The 19,623-nt window shown below is 37.8% G+C and overlaps 1 protein-coding gene across 1 annotated transcript; it reads right to left on the reverse strand.

The window, feature by feature from the left end:
• Positions 1–16,926: 16,926 nt before the first annotated feature.
• RTL3 (retrotransposon Gag like 3) lies at positions 16,927–19,366 on the reverse strand. The gene is made up of 2 exons (XM_032619809.1): positions 19,298–19,366; positions 16,927–18,698 (listed from the first exon to the last, which is right to left on the reverse strand). Exon 2 carries the CDS (start codon positions 18,492–18,494, stop codon positions 16,956–16,958), a length of 1,539 nt encoding a protein of 512 aa, XP_032475700.1. The 5' UTR covers positions 18,495–18,698; positions 19,298–19,366; the 3' UTR covers positions 16,927–16,955.
• Between the last annotated feature and the right edge of the window lie 257 nt (positions 19,367–19,623).

Below are 19,623 nucleotides of genomic sequence, written 5' to 3' on the forward strand. Positions count from 1 at the left end.
TCTAGGTGGCCAAAGAGCAGCTTCTCCCTTCATCTAAGTGATTATTTGCCTGGGTGACTATAGAATTCATTTTCTCTGCCTTTTTCTGTCTCCCTATACTTTTATTCTCTTGGGGATTGGGTTGTGACTTATTGAAATGGATCTGGTCCCCAGTTCTCTGCTTCTCTGGGCAATCCACAGGAGAAAGTTTGAACCCAAAAAGCTTCTTCTACTTTAGCCCTCAGCTGAGTAATCAAAGTAGTATAGCTGTCAGGAGAGCAACCTTGGGAGAAATGTAAAGTTTGTCTTTCAGTCTTTCTAATGCTTTTGCTGTTAATGTCTAATCTCCTCACAGCAAAATAATGCTTGTGCAAACTATTACCCATTCATCAGATTGACTTTCTATTGAGTGTTCTTTAATTACAATTCTGAGCTCTGTCTATCCAAGTTCATTAATAGCTGTTTTGCTCATTTGGTATAGATATCTGTTCACAATTTGGGGAAAAAAATGAGAGGAATCATTGACTAAAGTTATTCACAAAATGTTTGAGGTGGTAAGGATCTTACACATCATGTCATGTAATCCCTTCTTGCTGATGACAACAAAATGAAGGGGAAGATAGGACTTGCCCAAAGTGATACACCAAGCACCCAGGTCCCCAACTTTGAATCCAATAGGTTCTTTACTGTTACAACAGTGCTTAATATCCATTTACTGATTATTTTAGAATTGGTTGATGGCCGTGAGGTAGGTAGGTCTTTCTGGTATCCCAGAAGCATAGCATGTAGGAAATAGTATACTACTGGGCAAGATTTAAAAGCACAAAAGTCTTTCAATAGGTCTGATATTTAGCTAGTTACTCCAATATGGTTATACAAGTTATGTTAAGTAATTGACCATTCTCATTTGTTAGTGTCTATGACATACTGGTTGTAAAATATTTTGAATGTCAATTCTGCCTATAGGTGCTAAGCATATAATGTAAATGAGGAAGGTGGGCCATGTGGGTATTTTCAAGTTGAAATACACTTAAGTGTAACATGATCATGGTGAATTTTAGTTAGTGCCAAAGTTTGAGATTGTATTTATTTGCATTTCAATAGCTACCAACTATTTAGAAGATTGAAAGAGAATGTTCTAGAGCAGTGGTATCAAGTAGAAATATAATGTGAGTACATAAGCATTTTTAATTGAAATTTTTATTGACATAATTATGCAGCTGTAAGAACAAATAGAGTTGTCATGTAGTGTTTACTTAGTTACCCTCAAAGGTAATATTTTACAAAACTGTAGTGTAATAGCATGATCAGTATATTAATATAGATTCAATTCACCAGTTGTTTTCAGAGATTTCTGATTTAACTTTGTGTATGTGTGTGTGTGTGAGCATATTTAGTTCTATACAGTTTTATTACATATATAGGTTTGTGTATCTACCACCACAGTCAAGGTACTGAACAGTTCCATCACTGTAAAGACTCCTTCTGTTGCCCTTTTATAGCCACACTGACGTACCTCCCAACCCCCACTCCCAACCCTTGGAAACCACTAATTACTTCTCCATCTCTATAATTTTGTTATTTCAAGAATGTTATATAAATGGAATCACACAATTTGTGACATTTTGGGATAGTCATATTTAAAGACTTAACATAATTCCCTGTAGATTCATCCAAGATGTTGCCTGTTTCAATAGCTCATTCCTTTTTATTGCTGACTAGTACTCCGTAGTATGGGTGTACCACAGTGTGTTTAACCATTCACCCATTGAAGGACATGTAGTCTGTTTCCATCATTTGGTTATTACAAATAAAGCTGTTGTGGACATGTTACCATTCTCTGGAATCATTGCCCAAGAATGTAATTGCTGGGTTGTATGATAAGTGCTTGTTTAGTTTTGTAATTAAGTGAAAAACTGTTTTCCAGGATGGCTGTATAATTTGCATTTCCACCATCAATGTGTGAATGATCCAGTTTCTTTGTATCCTTGCCAGCATTTGATGTTGTCACTGTCTCTTATTTTTGCCATTCTGATGTGTGGTTTTAATTTCATTTCTCTTGTGGCTAATAATATTGAACAAATTTCCGTATGTTTACTTGCCATCTGTATATTCTCTTTGTTAATATGTTTGTTTATGTCTTTTGCCTGTTTCTAATTGTGTTATTTTTTTTACTGTTGTTTTGAGAGTTCTTTATATATTCTATAAATTAGCTGTTTGTCATATAGGTCTTTTGCAAATACTTTCTTCAAGTCTATACTTGTCTTTCCATCCTTTTACCATGGGTTTTCACAGAGCAAAAGTTTTTAATTTTGATGAGATCCAATTTATCAAGTTTTCCTTTTATATATCATTCTTTTGTTTTATTTGCCTGGCCCCACACCCTGGAAATTTTCTCTTATGATTTTTTCTAAAGTTTTATTTTTTTATGTGTTATGTTTAAATCTATGATACATTTTAAATTATATTTTCTAAAAGGTGTGGTTTTTTACCTTCATGTATGTCCAGCTGCTCCAGCACCAATTCAATGGGTTTTCAGTTTGTTGAAAATTAATTGAGCATATTTGTGTAAGTCTCTTTCTGGGTCCTCTATTCCATTCCATTGAGCTTTGTATCTTTCCCTCCATCAATACAACACTATCTTGATTACTGCAGCCATATGGTAAGACAATATCAGATAGAGTGATTTCTCCTGAATTGTTCTTTTTTTTTTCACTATTGTTTTAGCTATTCTAGATCCTGTGGATTTTCATATAAATTTTAGGACAGGCTTGCTTATTTCTCCAAAAATCCTTGCTGGAATTTTTACAGGAACTACATTAAACCCGTAGATCAATTTGGAGAGAATTCATGTCTTTACTATGTTAAGTTTTACAATTCATGAACATGGTATATAGTGCTGTATATTTAGGTCTTCTTTGATTTATTTAATCAGCATTTTGTAATTTTCAGCATACAGATTCCTGTACAGGCTTTGTTAAGTGTATACCTAAATATTTAATTTTCTTTGGTGTGATTATAAATGGTATTGTGTTTTAAATTTCAGTTTCTACCTGTTCATTGTTAAGTATATACGAATATTACTGATATTTTTGTGTTGATCTTATATCCTGTGACCTTGCTGAACTCACTTATTAGTGCTAGAAGTGTTCCATAGACTCCTTGGGACTTTCTATGTACACAATCATGTCTGCAACTAGAGACAGTTTTACTTCTTCTCTTCCAATTTGTATGCCTTTTATTTATTTCCCTTGCCTTATTGCAGTGGCTAGAACTTCCAGTATTATTTCAGAGAAGAGTGATGAGAGTGGATATCCTTGCCTTCTTCCTGATCTTAGAGGAAAAGAATTCAGCCTTTTACCATTAAGTATGATGTTACCTGTAGGATTTTTTTTTTGTAGAGTGGGTGAGTTAAATATATTCTTTATCAAGTTGAGGAAGTTCCTGTCTATTCCTAATATTCTGAAAATTTTCATCATGAATAGGTGTCACATATGTGAATTAATATTTTCTAAAAGTCCCATAAAAAATTTAAAAATAATATTAATTTTAATACGTATATCCAGTGTTATTGTTTTGGTATATAATCAGTATAAAATTATTCATGAGATATCCTTTACATTCTTTGTGTACTTAATCTTAGAAATCTGGTGTAAATTTTACACTCACAGCATATCTCAATTCAGACTAGCCAATTGTGGTAGTTGCTACTATATTGGATCTAAAGTGGTCTAAAGTGAAATCTCAGGAAGGAAGCAGTTCAACATATTTTAAGCAAGGAATCTGAGTTGATCTATTTTGCTTTTCTCTCTTCAATCTTTATAAAGATCCCATGGTGAACAGGATAGCATAGTCCATCTGAACATTGTGAGTTCTCAATTCAAACTAGCAGTACAGTGTAACAATTTTTATGCCCTTTTTTTTTCTTAAAATGTAGTTGCACATGTAGATTGTTTTAGTCTGATATAAGGAAATCAATAAATACGGGAATTGGGCTTCCCTGGTGGCGCAGTGGTTGAGAGTCCACCTGCCGATGCAGGGGACACGGGTTCGTGACCCGGTCCGGGAAGATCCCACATGCTGCGGAGCGGCTAGGACCGTGAGCCATGGCCACTGAGCCTGCGCGTCCGGAGCCTGTACTCCGCAACAGGAGAGGCCACAACAGTGAGAGGCCCGCGTACCGCAAGAAAAATAATAAAATAAAAAAATAAATACAGGAATTATTCTTGATGGCCATATTTTATCCAATTTAGTCACTAGTATAGCTATAGCCCTGGATTAAGTATATGAGCATAACCTAAAATCTTTGGATATCAGTGGAGTGGGTGGGATGACAAAATATAAAATTACAGATCTCTCACCAAACAGCTGTTCAATCTTGGATAAATCCTTTGACCTCTTCAGGCCTCAGTTTACCCAGTTGAAAAATAAGATGTCTAAGATCCCTTCCAATTCTAGGACTATAACAAAGCTCTTTGATTTATGCATTCTATCAATAAATATATGTGAGGGCTCTAATATGTGCCAGGCACTATGGTAGCACCTGCATATAGACAAACTTTATTATTTACTCTTTGCTCTATTGAAGCTCATACTCTATTGAGAGAGATAGAATTAAACAAATAATTACAAAAATAAGTTACGGTGATGAAAATGCTATAGGGGAAAAATCCAAGGTCATTTAACCTACTTGGCAGAGGGAGATCAGGAAAGGATCTCCTGACATTTAAGCAGAGCATGTCACTAGCTTTTTATCCCATTGTTAAACTCACTGATGCTAAAAGCTAAAATGTCAGCATAAATTTAAGCATACTAGTGGTTATATTCTCAATGTCCATAAGGTAAACATGGTACTCAAAGACAGAGGACTTTTCTCTTTGTGGCCAGAACATATATAATGTTATTAAAGATAAAATTATTCTGAGGAAAACAACAAGAATGCTTGTTGTAGGGCTTTGAAATATGGCGTATAAAATAACTGTCAAAGGGACTGGTTTATTTTGTTTGTTTGTTTGTTTTTTATCTGGAAGAGGCTTGGGGTTTCAGTGGGATGATGGATAGGTAAGCTTATTCAGATAGCTGAAATGTTGTCACAGGGCAATGGCAACAGTTTTGTTCTCTGCAGTCCCAAGGAGGAAGCTACAGAATGAAAGATAGCAGCTAAATCTAAGAATAGTCAAAGGAGTCCACAGTTAGGGTATGGAGATTGGGGGAACAGAGGGAGATTAAAATTCCAACAAGTGAGTTGGATTTGATGACCTTCATAGTTCCTTTGAACTTTGAAATTCCAGTAAATTCAACTTCATTTAGGGAGATGAAAAGCCAAAGAAATCCATTAGGTTGTTTTTCTAGTTTTGAAAATGGAACATTGACAAAATGCAGACATTGGGTAGGAAGAAAAACTGGGAGTTAGAATTTAAAAAGTCAATAACTCAGAGAAAGCCTGGAAGCTATCTAAAACTCAGGATATGTGTGGCTAGAGATCAAAAATACCAGGGACTTGGAAAAAACCAAACAACCACAGCATAACTACCTGGCCAAATCAAAGAGGCTATTGCAGGGAGAGACAACATTTTTTAAAGACGGTCCAAATCTGGAGAAAAGGGAAGGACACAACTTGCAGGGTTTGAGGGGGTAGGAATTTCTAGGAATCCAGAATAGGGTAGGAGTGAGAGCAGGGAGACTTCCAGATGAGTCACAGAATTCAGAGGTTTGGAGATCTGTTCCAGGGTGGGAGAGATGTCCTTCATTTTATCATTTCAATTTGTATTGTTTCACCACTCCCCAGTCCTGGCATTTCCCCAACCAAGTATCTCTTTTTCATTTTCAAAGAGTATTATTATTTTTACACTTATTTTAAGAAAACTTTGTTTCATTTTCTGAACTAAAATAGCAGAAGAATTGAACCTCTGTCCACTACTCTTCAAAAAAGTTGAATTGTTAAAGATAGTTTTGACTTGTGTGTTGACTCTTGATTGAATTTCCCCCTTTTTGAGTAAATAGCACTTGACAGAAAAAAGGTTCTGTTTTTAGTGCTACAGCCAGGCTGTGCTTATGGTTGGTGGGGGTAAGAATGGGAAAGGCAGATAATCAAAGGTCTCTGTTTCCCTGACCTATTTACAGTGGTGGTATCCATTTCCTTCATAGTTCCTAAAATGAGTAGGTTGTCTAGGAAATCAGCATATCTTCTTTGGCATGACAGTAGGGGTAAAAAGGTGTTTGAAGAAGAATACCAAGAAACCCTTTGCTTGGCTGAAATGAAAAGAGTGGATTGTCAAGGGAGTACTTTATGGATCTGCAATAGCCCTATTAAGGATTTATTCCAAACCCAAGAAGAACCATTCTTGAGTCCTTCCCCCCACCCAACTCCCTCCTTAGTGGCACCCTGGATCTGAGTTCCTTCTTTATCTAAGACTTCATATGAACCATCCACTTTTATAATTAAGAATTAATGGGGCTTCCCTGGTGGCGCAGTGGTTGAGAGTCCGCCTGCCGCTGCAGGGGACGCGGGTTCGTGCCCCGGTCCGCGAGGATCCCACATGCCGCGGAGCGGCTGGGCCCGTGAGCCATGGCCGCTGAGCCTGCGAGTCCGGAGTCTGTGCTCCGCAACGGGAGAGGCCACAACAGTGAGAGGCCCGCGTACAGCATAAAAAAAAAAAAGAAAAAAAAAAAAAAAGAATTAATGAAAAAAATGTAAAGAAGTTATTATCAACAAATGTTCTCTATTAATGGGATGTCTTACATTCTCTTCTCATAAAACAGCAAGATGGCTGATGTTGATAGCTAAATTATGAGTAGATATTCTCTAAATCATTGATCAAATCTCTTGCTGGTATGCCTGGTATTTCACTGATAAATGGCTCACCCAGATGTTGGCAACTTGTAGTATACTAGAGAATAAGTCTCATCTTTTGAGATTTTCCTACTAGATTTGCTTTTTAGCAATTAATTCTTAGAGGAAAACAATGACCAACTAGTATTGGGCCTGTTACTGCCAGGCTTGGACACTTGTAGCCCCTCCAGGTCAAATGCAGGCCATTGTACACCATCCAGCTGATGGCAAGAAATGATGGGAGCTATTCTGTGCTTTCCAGCTGTTTTAGGAGGTAGAAATTCATGGTTTTATTTTTTTTTGAAGGCTTAGAATATCAGCCTGGTGAAGTGTGGGAACATGCTTCTCAGTAAGTGTAAAATGACCTAATACAACAAATTTGGCATCATTGTACTTGAATTAAAATGCATCAAAGCAATTTCTTTACTGCCACCTGTCAATTAAGGATGGTATTTTTTCCTGCCTTCTAATTATAAAGAGAATCTCATATCTGGACGGTGATTTATAGCTTCCAAAACATTCTCACTTTTTGTGTCCTTATTTGATATTCTCAACAGCCTCATGAGGGAGGTCTAACTTTTCATTTTGCAAATGGGGAAATAGGTTTGGAGAGATTAAGGTACTTGATTGAGATTTCACAGCTGTAAAAAGGCAAAACTGAACTTCATTAAAACCCAAGTTTATTGACCCCAAACCTAGTGTTCTTTTGTGGTATTGCACTCCTCAATCAATGGCAAAGAAATTCTGAAACTGAAATAGTCAAGTCACACAATAAGTAAATGGCAAAACTAGAATACTCAAAATTTCAAGTTTAGAATCCGAAATAAAGACTTGAGCATTGACAGTTTATCAGGGAGATGAGAAGCAGGAGTAAGGGAGTATAAGACAGTCTATCTAAAGGATTACCAATTTTGTTGATCTTTTTTAAAAAAATCAACTTTTGGATTTGTTGATTTTTTTCTATTATTTTTCTGTACTCTGTTTCATTAATTTCTGCTCCAAATGTTATTATTTCCCTCCTTTTGCCTTAGTTGTGTTCAGCTTGTGTTTTTTTTTTGTTTGTTTGCTTGTTTTTTAGTTTCTTGAGGTAGAAAGTTGGGTTATTGGTTTGAGGTCTTTCTTCTTTTTCTTCCATTACAGGCTATTACCAGATATTAAATATAGTTCTCTGTACAGTAGGTCCTTGTTAGCTTTCTTCTTTATTAATATAGGCCTTCACAACCATAAATTTCCCTCTAAGGACTGGCTTTTCTGCATCGCATAAGTTTTGTTATGTTGTGTTTTCTTTTTCATTCATCTCAAAGCATTCTCTCATTTCCCTTGTGATTTCTTCTAATAACCATTGGTTATTTAGAAACATTTAATTTTCACATATTTGTGAATTTCTCTAATATTCTTCTGTTATTGATTTCTAATTTTATTCCCTTATGAGGACATACTTTGTAGGATTTCAATCCTTTTAAATTTATTGGTGGATATTTTATGGCCTAGCATATGGTCTATTCTGAAGAATGTTCCATGTTCGCTTCAAGAATATGTGTTCTGCTGTTGTTGGATGCAGTGTTCTAGAAGTCCGTGATGTCTAGTTGGCTTATAGTGTTGGGTGGTGTGTTTTATAGTTGCAGTTTTTAGCAGTGTTTTCTCTTTTACTTGAAAAACCAATAAATAGGAAACAAGTTGATAAAACTTTAAAAAAGGCAGGAAACTACTAGCTAAATCAACATATAAAATGAAAATGAAAAATTTCCAACTTGTGTTCATATATTAAAATACGTTTTATTTTTAAATTTAGTTCCTGTGGAAAACAGTTTTTAATAAATTATAAACATTAAGAATAATTATGCTTAACTTCTTATTCAATTAATTGATTAATCATAGTTGGTGAATATAGTTAATTGGGCACCATATACATTTAGTAAAATTTAAAGGAAAAATACATTAAACTGGAAAACAGAAGACATGCATTCTAGATCTGGCTCTGTAACTAACTTGCTATATGGCCTCCATGGAGAATCTGACTTCTCTTGGCAGCAGTGTCTCTATCAGTAAAAATGGACTATTCCAGCTCCAGTATTTTTTCTATGGGTCAGAAAAAGCATGAGATTTGAGAGAGAGACTTACGTTTGTTTTAGAACTTCACCAGTTTCTCCAAGTGACCTTCGCCTCCCTAGGACTTGGTTACTGGACCTATAAAATGGGGAGAATAATACATACCTTGCTAGACATTTGTTAGGTTTAAATGAGATTTCATAGGTAAAATAGCTAGCACAGAGTGTGGTGAACAATAGGTGCTTGCTTGTTAAACATTTAGTTGTCTTTTCTTTATGAGTAATCAATAAAAAACTGAATAGAAATAATAGTAATAATAATGATAGTTGCTATGCATGTCTGTGCTCTTTTAAATGATAACCAACCTGATAGTTTGCACAGCCATAGGGAGTAAAAATATTAATTCTTATGTAATTCTTCTAATTTTATAGGCTAGACAGTGTGAGGTAATAATGGAAATTTTCTAGAATATAAAATACAAAAGAAGGTATTAAATTGATGTCCCTTTTATTCTTTGTGCAAAACTATATCCCTTGGAGAGTTAGGCAGCTTTTAGAGCAATGATAACACTCTAACTTATAACTGGGCTTGCTGCCTTGATAGTTATTATCTCATTTTATCCTAATTCAGTGTCTGAGATATAATAGAATTTAACAATAGACTTTATTGAGTAACTAAATTACTCTTTGCAACATTTTACTAAGTTAGGCAGCATAAATAATACCATCATAATTTTTCCTTTGAAGAAACTGAGCCTCAGAAGAGAGGTCAATTGTCTTACTCAAGGTAACAGGCCAAGTTATAAACTAAATCTGAAATTTAGGTAATCCTGACTACTCCTCTGCTCCTCACTTGACCTCACCATGTGGCAGGATTAAAACTTCTTAACCCTGGCCCTATGCATTCTCCGTATATAAAACAATATATTTATTGTTTTAAAAAGGCTTTAACAAAGTTATTAAATTAGTGTAAAGAGGATTTCTCATCTACTTTTATTCTCCATATGAAAGGCAGTGAAGAGAAAAGCTTCTTATTGCAAGTTATTGCTGATTAATTATCTGTGAAAGAAAAGGGCCCAGAAAGAGAGCAGACCTGGAGAAGAGACAGGGAGTATGAGAAGGCTGTTGGGACCACCAATTTCTGGTATTTCCATGTCAGAAATCTTGTTTTCTATATTTTATTTTAGCATACTTATTTAAAAACTTTTGGAACATATTAACATTTTCCATTAAATATTGTTAATTCTTAAGTGTTATTTGTCTCTGATTGGTCTCTCCCTCACTGCTTCAAATGCACGTCCAATTTTATAACAGAAAGCAATATTATAAAAGTAGAAATTGAAATATGGAAATTCCCTTTGGTATTCACCTTTTTGATGCCTTTAATAATATTGACATTTAACTGTCTTTTCTTCTAATAATCAGAAGAGTTTCACTGGTAGTGCAGCTGGTTCACTTTTTGCCTATTATGTGGTATCTGTGGTATAACTGACAGGAAAAAAAGCAATGTGAAAGGCTAAGAAAAACAGTGAACTCAGCTATAGAGTTTCAGACATTTTGTTCTGTGTGGTTGTAAAATTTCATGCTTTCTTTTTCTCATGTGAATTCTAGGTTGCCAGATGTCCTGTGCACATATGACTATTCTGTATTTCTATGCCATATCCCATTTTCATCGGTGTCGGAAGACATAATGGTCCTCCCATTTAAGCCAAGTAAGACACAGTTAGTTGACTACTGTTGGCATTTGTCACTTCTCCCCTCCCCCACCAACCTGGTTAGAACATGTCCCACATTCTCCAAACTAAAACACTTCACCAAACTTTCTCACATATTAGAATCACTGTGAGGCAGAATAATAACTGAAGTGAGAGCCTTGTTAGTCATATTAAATGATGATGGCAGTTGTTTCCTACAGATATTATGACTTACTCAGAGGCCACTACAGTTTGATCTTTTAACTTTCAATTGTTTTTTACCTAGAAATCATATAAATTGGAAAGGGAATCGATAACAGTCTTATGAGTTTTAGTTTTTAATTTAGTTTTATTTTGGTGGGGACATAAATATTAGTCTTGTTCTAACTTGTTTTCTTTAGGTTGAGTTAAGTAGATGAAGAAACAAGCTCAGACCAATTATAATATCATTTAGTTGATATGCCCTAGGAAGGAATTGTCATTTTAAATAACATAATATTCTGGTAAATAGAGTGCTGGTATATATGACAAAAATTATTTTTCCTGTTTTCAAATAATTTGATTATAATAATATCAAAAAACTACTTAATACAATAATTATATTAAACTTAATTGGATCTTGCTTTGATTGACAATATAGAGTACCTGGCATGTAGAAGATACTAGAAGTCTGTGAAATTGAAATTAATTTAAACAGACGTTTTAATGTCTTGAAGGTCTTTGGGATCATTATTACAAACATAAGCTATCATAATACCTTTTATTTATGTAGCATTTTCAACTTCCATAATGTTTAAAAAATTTTTTTAATTAACAAATTTTATTGAAATATAGTTGATTTATAATGTGTTAGTTTCTGGTGTACAGCAAAGTGATTCAGATATATATATATATATATATATATATATATATGGGTTTTATATATATATTCTTTTTCATATTCTTTTCCATTATGGTTTACTACAGGATATTATTACTGTGCTATACAGTAGGACCTTGTTGTTTATTTCATAATGCTTTTTAAACATGAGATTTTTCATTTGATGCTTTCTCTAATTCTGTTGGGTAGGTAAAGCAAGTATTGTATTACTCATTTCATAAACAATATGGGTTGTATAGCTAGTAAGTGACAAACTCAGGAATTTAATCTTAATCTCCTGACCCCTAGTGTCCTGACCCTTATATTGCTCTTATATTTTAATATTTCATATCTAGTAATATGCTAGATATACATGTTTATTGCATTAAGAATGTTTAAAATCATCTATCCCTAAAAAAACCTTTTAAAAACATAACTTTAGAAATATACAGGTACTTTAAGAACTGGAGCATGTAAAAATCCTTCTATGGAATGACCATAACTACTCCAGGCATACTTTAATAGTATGAAATATGAAATATTTGTTAAGAAAACAAACTAGAAAGAGAAGTTACTAAAATGTATAGCTTTTCCGGTTAAAGTTTAAACTTAGAAAAGTTAGCTAAAGAAGGAAGTTAGCTAAAAATTTAGCTAAAGTTAGCTGTTTTCTCTTTATCTGTGCCAGATATTGCAGAATATATTTTTTCAGAAGAACCTCTCCAGTTAAAGTCTTTAAAATTTAAAACTGAAAAGCCCCAAATGGAAAGGTAGTTTCTTATAATTCATGAACATTTATCTGTTACTAGACTGTAGAAGTTTTGCTGGAAGGGACATTGTTCATTTATGTTTGTGCATATTTCATTGTCTTGATCATAATAAAAATTCAAAATAAATATTTGAAGAAAACTGGGCTTAATTTACTTTTAATATTTTACCTTTGATGGTTTGATCCATCTTCATAAAATCTAAGAAGGTAAAAAAGAATGGGGGTACTTTGTCACGTTCTCCCTTATCATTTTCCACATCACACTGTCAAATTCCTAAAATATAAACTAATCACGTTTCTTTTCCACTTAAAAACCTCCTAATTTGTGAGATAACGGGCAAAGAGGAAGGAGAAACTTCTACTTTTATTTTATAAACATGTGATATATATGAATTTTTTACAGTGAGTGTGCATAACTTTGCAGCAAGAGAGAGGAAACACACCCAAATGTAATACGGGGAAAAAAATAGAAAAAGAAAAACAAAGACTCCAGTCCAAATTGCCCACAAGATAAAGTTTGAACATCTTAGGTCAATAGGAACTTCCAACTTCCTTGTTAATCTTCATCTCCCCACCTACACACCCCCACCCTACACAGATGTGCACATACACCCCTACTCGCCAGTGAAATAGAACTATCTTTTTTAAAGACACTGTGATTTGCCCTCCAACTTGCTTTTTTTTGTGTACACTTTACTCAATATAGAAAGCCCTGCCCTCCCACTTGTTTCCAATCAGATTCATTCAAGACCCAACTCAAGGCACACTTTTCCAGCCTATAACAGAGTTAGTGCTCTCTCCTCTGTATGCCACAATACTGTGTTACACAATAGCTTCCCCCATTAAATTTTGGTCAGAGCAAGAACCATGAGTCATACGGTAGATATGTTTGTACCTCTCTTCCTCTTCCTTTTTCATCCTCTTCTCCCATGCCCGTGTCTGACACACAGAAAACATTCAGTAAGTGCTTGTTGAATTAATAAATAAATGAATGCATTAACAAATTAATATATTTTTCTAACGTAGTAGAACTCATGTCTAGTGAAAAAATATTGTTAAAATACTTAATAAAGAGTAAAGGTCATTCAGCCTGAGAACCAGTGTGGTGTATTGGATAGAACTTCAGCTTTGGAGTGAAACAGATCAGGGTTTGTTTTTAGCACCCACCAATTCCTAGCAGTGTGACCTTTGGCAAGTAACCTCACCTCAGTGAGCTTCACTTCTTTGATTTGTATAATGGGGCTAATAAAATCTACCTTGAAGACAGTTGCAAATACATAAATCACCTAGCTGGCAAAATCCAAGTGCTCATTAAATGGTAGTTATTATTGTTAGTTTTATCAGCTTGTACAATGTTTTAGTTTGGTATATTTGATACCACCACACATTTGATTATCTATGCTAACTGTCTAATGCCTGCTAATTTTTTCTCCTTGATCTCATTGTAAACCTCTCATGTTATACTTGAGACACTGTCCACAGTACCTAGCTCAGTGCTGGCTACATACTCGAGTTTTAACTACTGAGTTAGAATTGTAGCTTATGGTGAAAAGAACACTGGATTTGGAGTCAGGAGATCCGGGTAATGCTGAGCTATGTTAAGTAACTTTCCTTTCTCTGAACCTTCTCAGCTCCTTTATTTGTAAAATTTAGGGAATAGACTTCTTGAGTCTTTTACAACTCATAAATTCTGTGATTCTATGATTAAATAATTGATCCTTTTCCTGAAATAAAAAAATGTACTGTAGTTAAATAAGCCTCTACAGCCAGATAGAAAAATTTAGAAAAAATTAGGTAGGTTGACCAACCATCCCAGTTTTCCCAGAACTGTCCCAGTTTTAACACAGAAAGTCTTGTGTCCCATGAATCCTCTCAGTCCTGGGGAAACCAACACAGTTGGTCTTCCTAGCTTCAGGTAGTTTGACAAATAAAAGGTATTTTTCCTTTATAGAGGCTTACAACTTTTTTGTCTTGAATTCTACATTGACAACTAGTGTTGGGTTTTGGTGGTAGAGATGAGCAATTGAGTAGGAGAAAAAAATAAGAAAATCCCATGATGTATAAATGAGCACCCTTCTCTGGGTAATGATAATTCAGTGTCATTGAATCAGTCACTTTGGAGAACTTTTATGTACCAGGCACTGTATTAGGCTATGTTGTTAAATGTAGGCATGTAGAAGATTCTGTCTCTGCACCCAGGCTAAGTATTTGTGGGGGGGTTAGGTTGGGGAGATATAGTACATATACCTAAGAAATGTCCCCACATACCACAAGGAGGTATATAATGAAGAAATATGTTAGACTGTTCAGGGAAGAAAGAGGAAGCCAGTGAGGACTAGAAGATGTAGAATTTAAGGCTGCAGAGGATTTGGATTGGTTATGGAAGTGGCTAGGCAGGCAATCTAAGGGGTGTTACACATGCTGCTAGTTAGTGCACATGTCCTACAGGTAAATGACTGCTCATGGACTTCCAATTTTCATGAAAAAAATACCACTAGTTAAAAAAAGGAGGTTCTCCAAGAGGTTCAAAGGGAAGTTTGGAGTGTGAAGGGGTTGGGGTGAGATCAAGGGAACTGGGGAAACAGAATTACTTTTCAAATGGTCCCTGCAATTTTTCTTCTGAGTTTTCCTCTACTTTTTAAGGTTATCTAACTTCGGTCTCTGCTGCCACAACATTGTTTGTTTCTCAACACCACATTATGGATATTGGCATGCTATAGGGGAAAGGGCAGAGGCTTCAAAAGCCTAAAAGGCCTCCACTACTTACTAGCCTTATGACTTTGGGCAAGTGAACTAGATTTGCTGGAGCTCTGGTTGCTCATTGATAGAATAGGAGCAAGCATACCTACTTCACTGGGTTGTTCTGAGAAATAAGGAAACAATTAATGAGTATAATATGCCGGATGTAGCTGGAAGATATTAGGGGCTCAATGAATGGTAAGTTCCTCACCTATCTCCTTCTAGGGTTATGATCATATATTTGATTATTTGTCTAAGTAAGAGGCAAAATCTCCTTCAAGTGGCCTCAGAAAAAGACTCCCAAAGGAGAGTTGGAAACACAGAGGAAACATACTCCTCATATCTCTGGAAATTCCTGGAGACCTGGAGATCCAGCCCCCTCCATCCACCCCTACAACCCTGTAGTTTGTCTGTTTGTGTGATTTAAGTCAGGACAATAGCCCCTCTCAGGTCCATAAGAACAAAAGTTCCTTGACTTGACTCTTCCTGTGTGTCATGCAAGCAGCATGGTTAGCAGAGCACGTACAGTTGGCTACTAATGATCTGCATGTGTTGAAAGCTGATTCCTTCCACCCTACTCCTGTGCACCGACAAGAACAGATTAACATGCATAAGCTCTAGGGCAAATTTTCCTGCTGCAGGGAATAAGATCTTGTCACTTTACCAGGAAAGCTGGGTCACTGAGGGGTCTTATTACCTTCTCCAGGGCCTTTCTTTGGTTAACTTATGAAGTCCAAGAAGGTTGCTTTCAAAGCTGCTCAGTGTCTCTGTCAGTGCACCCTTTATTTTTGTAGGAATTTACTCCTCCCCACACCCCTGCCCTCAGCACTCCCTAGCTCTCCCCTGAACCCTTTTCAACCTCCTTTCAATTTCCCCCAAACCTTCTTCTCAACTTTCCCTCTATCCTCTCTCTAATCCCTCCATACCTCATTCAATCTCCCTCCACTCCAACCAGCCCCCTACTTTCTCCATCTCCCTATACCCCATCGCTCACTGACCTGTCACTACTCCTGGAATATTCAAGCTTTGAGACTCTTCCAATTCCCTCCCTCCCTCTCAACTTACTTCTGTCTTATTCTCTTCCCTCAGCTAATCCAATAAAGAATTAAAACACTAGTAGAAGTTGCCCATGTTTATTGAATTTTAAAAAATATCACTTGCAAATTTATTTTCTTTATTGAAAAGATGTTGCAATTGTGATAAAGAAAATCTTGATAAGGAAAAAATCAAATCGGTCTAACAACTATACTTTTTCAATGTTAGTTTCTATTATCTACTCTCATGCATATTGTTAGTATAAATTGTAATTAAAACATCCCCACATTAATGCAGGGTTCAAAGAGGGGGGCATGCAGGGTTGGCGGAAAAAAAAAAGCAGCTCAAAGTCGTCAGGTTAAGTCCATGATCCGAGAGGCAGGGTTGTTGTACAGGTAGCCTTAGTTCATTGCCAGAGATTCAGTGGAAGATTCTGGGAGCAGCAAACGCTGATGACAGCTGAGGTAACAGAAGACAGGTTGCTAGGAGCAGTCACTAGGACATAGGATCTACCCAGCAATTATTTCATCATGTCGTCTTCTATTCCACCTGTGCCTGAAGCAATTGTAGTGACAATAACGGGATGGAAAGGACACAGTGCGGGTACTCCACTCGATGTTAGGATCATGTGTTTCAAGCCAGTGGATTCCAAGAATCAGAGGGTACCTTGGCGCATGAATAATGTCAAACTGGAGCTCTTCAACGTGGTTTCCAATTTTAACTTCAACAGGTGGTGTTTCCTTGGTTATGGGTCCATTAATCAATGGACGGCCATCTACGGTTTCGAGCATCAGAGGAAAGATGTTATTGCGGATGGGCAGCTTCTCTCGACGAACCACAGAATGGTCAATGCTGTTTCTGTAGGAGCCTGAATCCACCATAGCTTGCTCGAAAAACTGTCGTCTTCCCAGTTGGATTTCAACAGTAAGCCATAGAGTACGAGACATGGATATTGGAAGTGAGGGGGAGGCATATTTGTAGATTGGCCCGCCCGGGTTCCCCCTTACCGCCGGGCCTCGATGTTTCCCGCCTGCTGGGCATGATGAGGCTTGACAGGGCAATCTCTGGCGAAATGATCAGGATAACCACAGTAGAGGCACAAGTGGCCTTCACGGCGGCGGGCTCGTTCGGCTTCACTGAGGTGTGGGCGATTGCTTGAAGCCTGCACAGGCTGGTTTTCAGCTGGTGGACTATCAAACCCAGCTTTCTCCTGAGATGGACTTGCCTCTTGTGGACTTAGATCAGGCTTACCACTTAACTTCTCTTCTAGTGTGATGCATTGGGTGATCAGGTCAGATAGGTTGGTGGCTGGGTTTGTGTGAGACAGTTCATCTCGTATAGAACTGGCAAGCCCTTCCTGAAATTGGATGCAGAGAGTGCTTTCATCCCAGTTTAGCTCTTGACCAATGATGTGGAAGTGGGCTGCATACTGGTGGACATGGTCCTCCCCTTGGCAGAGCTTACGGATGCGGTGGTTGGCATCTTCCATGTTTTCTGGATTGTCAAAAGTATCCTGGAGCACTTGTATGAAACTTTCAAATTGCTCCAGCAAGGGACTTTGGATATCTACTAAGGGCTGGAACCACTTTCCTGCTTCACCTGAGAAGCGGTTGCCAACAAAACTTACCAGAGCTGCTTCGGTGGGATACAGGTGCCCTCTGACTCTCATGTAGCTATTCAATTGAACCAGAAACTCAGGAAGCTTCTGGGCATCCCCATTGAAGGCTAAAGGGTATTCTAGAGGGAAAGCTTCAGCCTCTAACCCATTGGAAGACTGTGGAAACTCTGAAGCTGCTGATGTTTCAGCAGCTGTTAGGCTGTCCAGGGACTCCTTGGGTGTTAAGAGTCCTAGGAACTCCTGGACATCTGAAGGATCCTGGAGCTCCTGGGGGGCAAGAAACTCAAGGGACTCCAGGTGTGTTGAAGTGTCCTGGCATTTTGGTGCCTCCTGGAGCTCCTGGGCATTTGGGGGATCCTGGAGCTCTGAATTCTGGGTCCCCTGGCCTGCTGGGGCATCCTGGGTATCTGAAGGCTCCTGAACCTTCTTGAATTCTGTGGGCTTCTGGACCTCCTGGGCCATTGGGAGCTTCTGAGGCTCCTTGGCCTCTGAGGGCTTATGGGATTCCCAGGCTCCTGAGAGCTCGTGGACCATTGGAGGTGCCTGGGGATCCTGGGTTGCTGGGGGCTCCGGGGACTCTGGATCTGCTGGGGACTCCAAGGATTTCTGGGGCTCCTGGGCTGCTGAGGGCTCCCAGGATGGGAGGTCCTGAGACTCTCTGGGTTTCTGGGGCTCCTTGACCTCTGGGGGCTCTTGGGGTTCCAAGGCTGCTGGGAAATCCAGGGTCTCTGGGGGTCTCTGGGTCTCCTGGGCCTCTGAGGGCTTCTGGAGTGGTTCATCCTCTTTGGCTGCTTGGGGCTTCTGGAGCTCTGGGATCTGGGACTGCAAGGCAGCATTTTCCTCCATCAGCCACTGCACTTGAGCCTGCAGAATTTCATTCTCCAATTTCAGAGCAATATAGGAGGCTGCTAAGTCCTCCACCATCTTTTGAGGAAATGGACTTGGTTTGGCAGTTTGCTGCCAAGAGAGAGTGGGTGAGCGCTTGTGAGGTCTTTCTAAAAGCTCCTCACAGGCAGATGTCAGGCTCCTTGAGTTTTCCAGAAAGTGGGGATTTGGGCCCCACCAAGGTTGACTAACAGGAGGTCACTGTGAGCCCCCGGAACTCAGCAAAGAGAGGTGTCAGATACACTGTGAAGAGAGTGGGATCTGAGGATCAGAAACGGTGGAAAGCACTCATTCAAAATAAATCATGACAAAACTTGCCCAGCAGTGCTGGATTTCTTTTACTATAGGCTTATATTCATGAACTGGGTCATATATGCTGGCTCTGACCCCATGACATTTTAAGAACAGCATCTGACCAAATCTGTGTATTTATTTTGTATTCTTCTTCTGAAAGTGAGCATTATATTAGAAGCAATTTCTCCATATTTTTTCCTGTTTTATATAGTCTTTAATTTATAATGTCTGCCTAATATCTCTATGTAACACTTGGATTTTAACAGCTGCTTTCAATGACTAAATCAAATGTTTGAGCAATGTGGGGATTTTAAGTTCTGTGGTAGGCCAACCCAAGAGATATTTTTGGGTGGCTGGGGTAGGAGGTAGGGGGGAGCTCTTTCTGACACCTCAGAAATCATACCACATAAGTAACCACACAAGACCAGCCTCAGGAGAAAACAAGCAAAAGTTGACAAAATATATATATGCGCTCAGCAGACACATGCACATTATTTGTAAAATGCCTCAAAATAGTTAAGAAAATAATCTTTATAAATGTACATTACCATTCAGAGACTTAGTCCAGGAGCTCGGCTGTCTGCGTACCCATCGCTGAGAAGGGAAGTGTGTGAATGGCTGTGGAGGCTTGCCTTTTCTGCATACACTGAACTCAAACAAACACACCCACTCCCAGAACACGTTCCAACTCTCCTCTCTAACGTAGCTATTTTGAGTGTGGAAGAGTTTTTTTGACAGTACCTCTCAGTTTAGAGCAGCAAGGAAAGTAGGATGTTGCGCCCATGTGAGGCTGCCTCATGTACTCAGCCCTTGGTTACTTTAATAAATATTTGGCCAGGAAATTGGGAGCAATGCCACTGCCCTTGTGAAAAGT

This window comes from Phocoena sinus, chromosome X (genome assembly GCF_008692025.1).
Source record: "Phocoena sinus isolate mPhoSin1 chromosome X, mPhoSin1.pri, whole genome shotgun sequence".
Lineage (NCBI taxonomy): Eukaryota > Metazoa > Chordata > Mammalia > Artiodactyla > Phocoenidae > Phocoena > Phocoena sinus.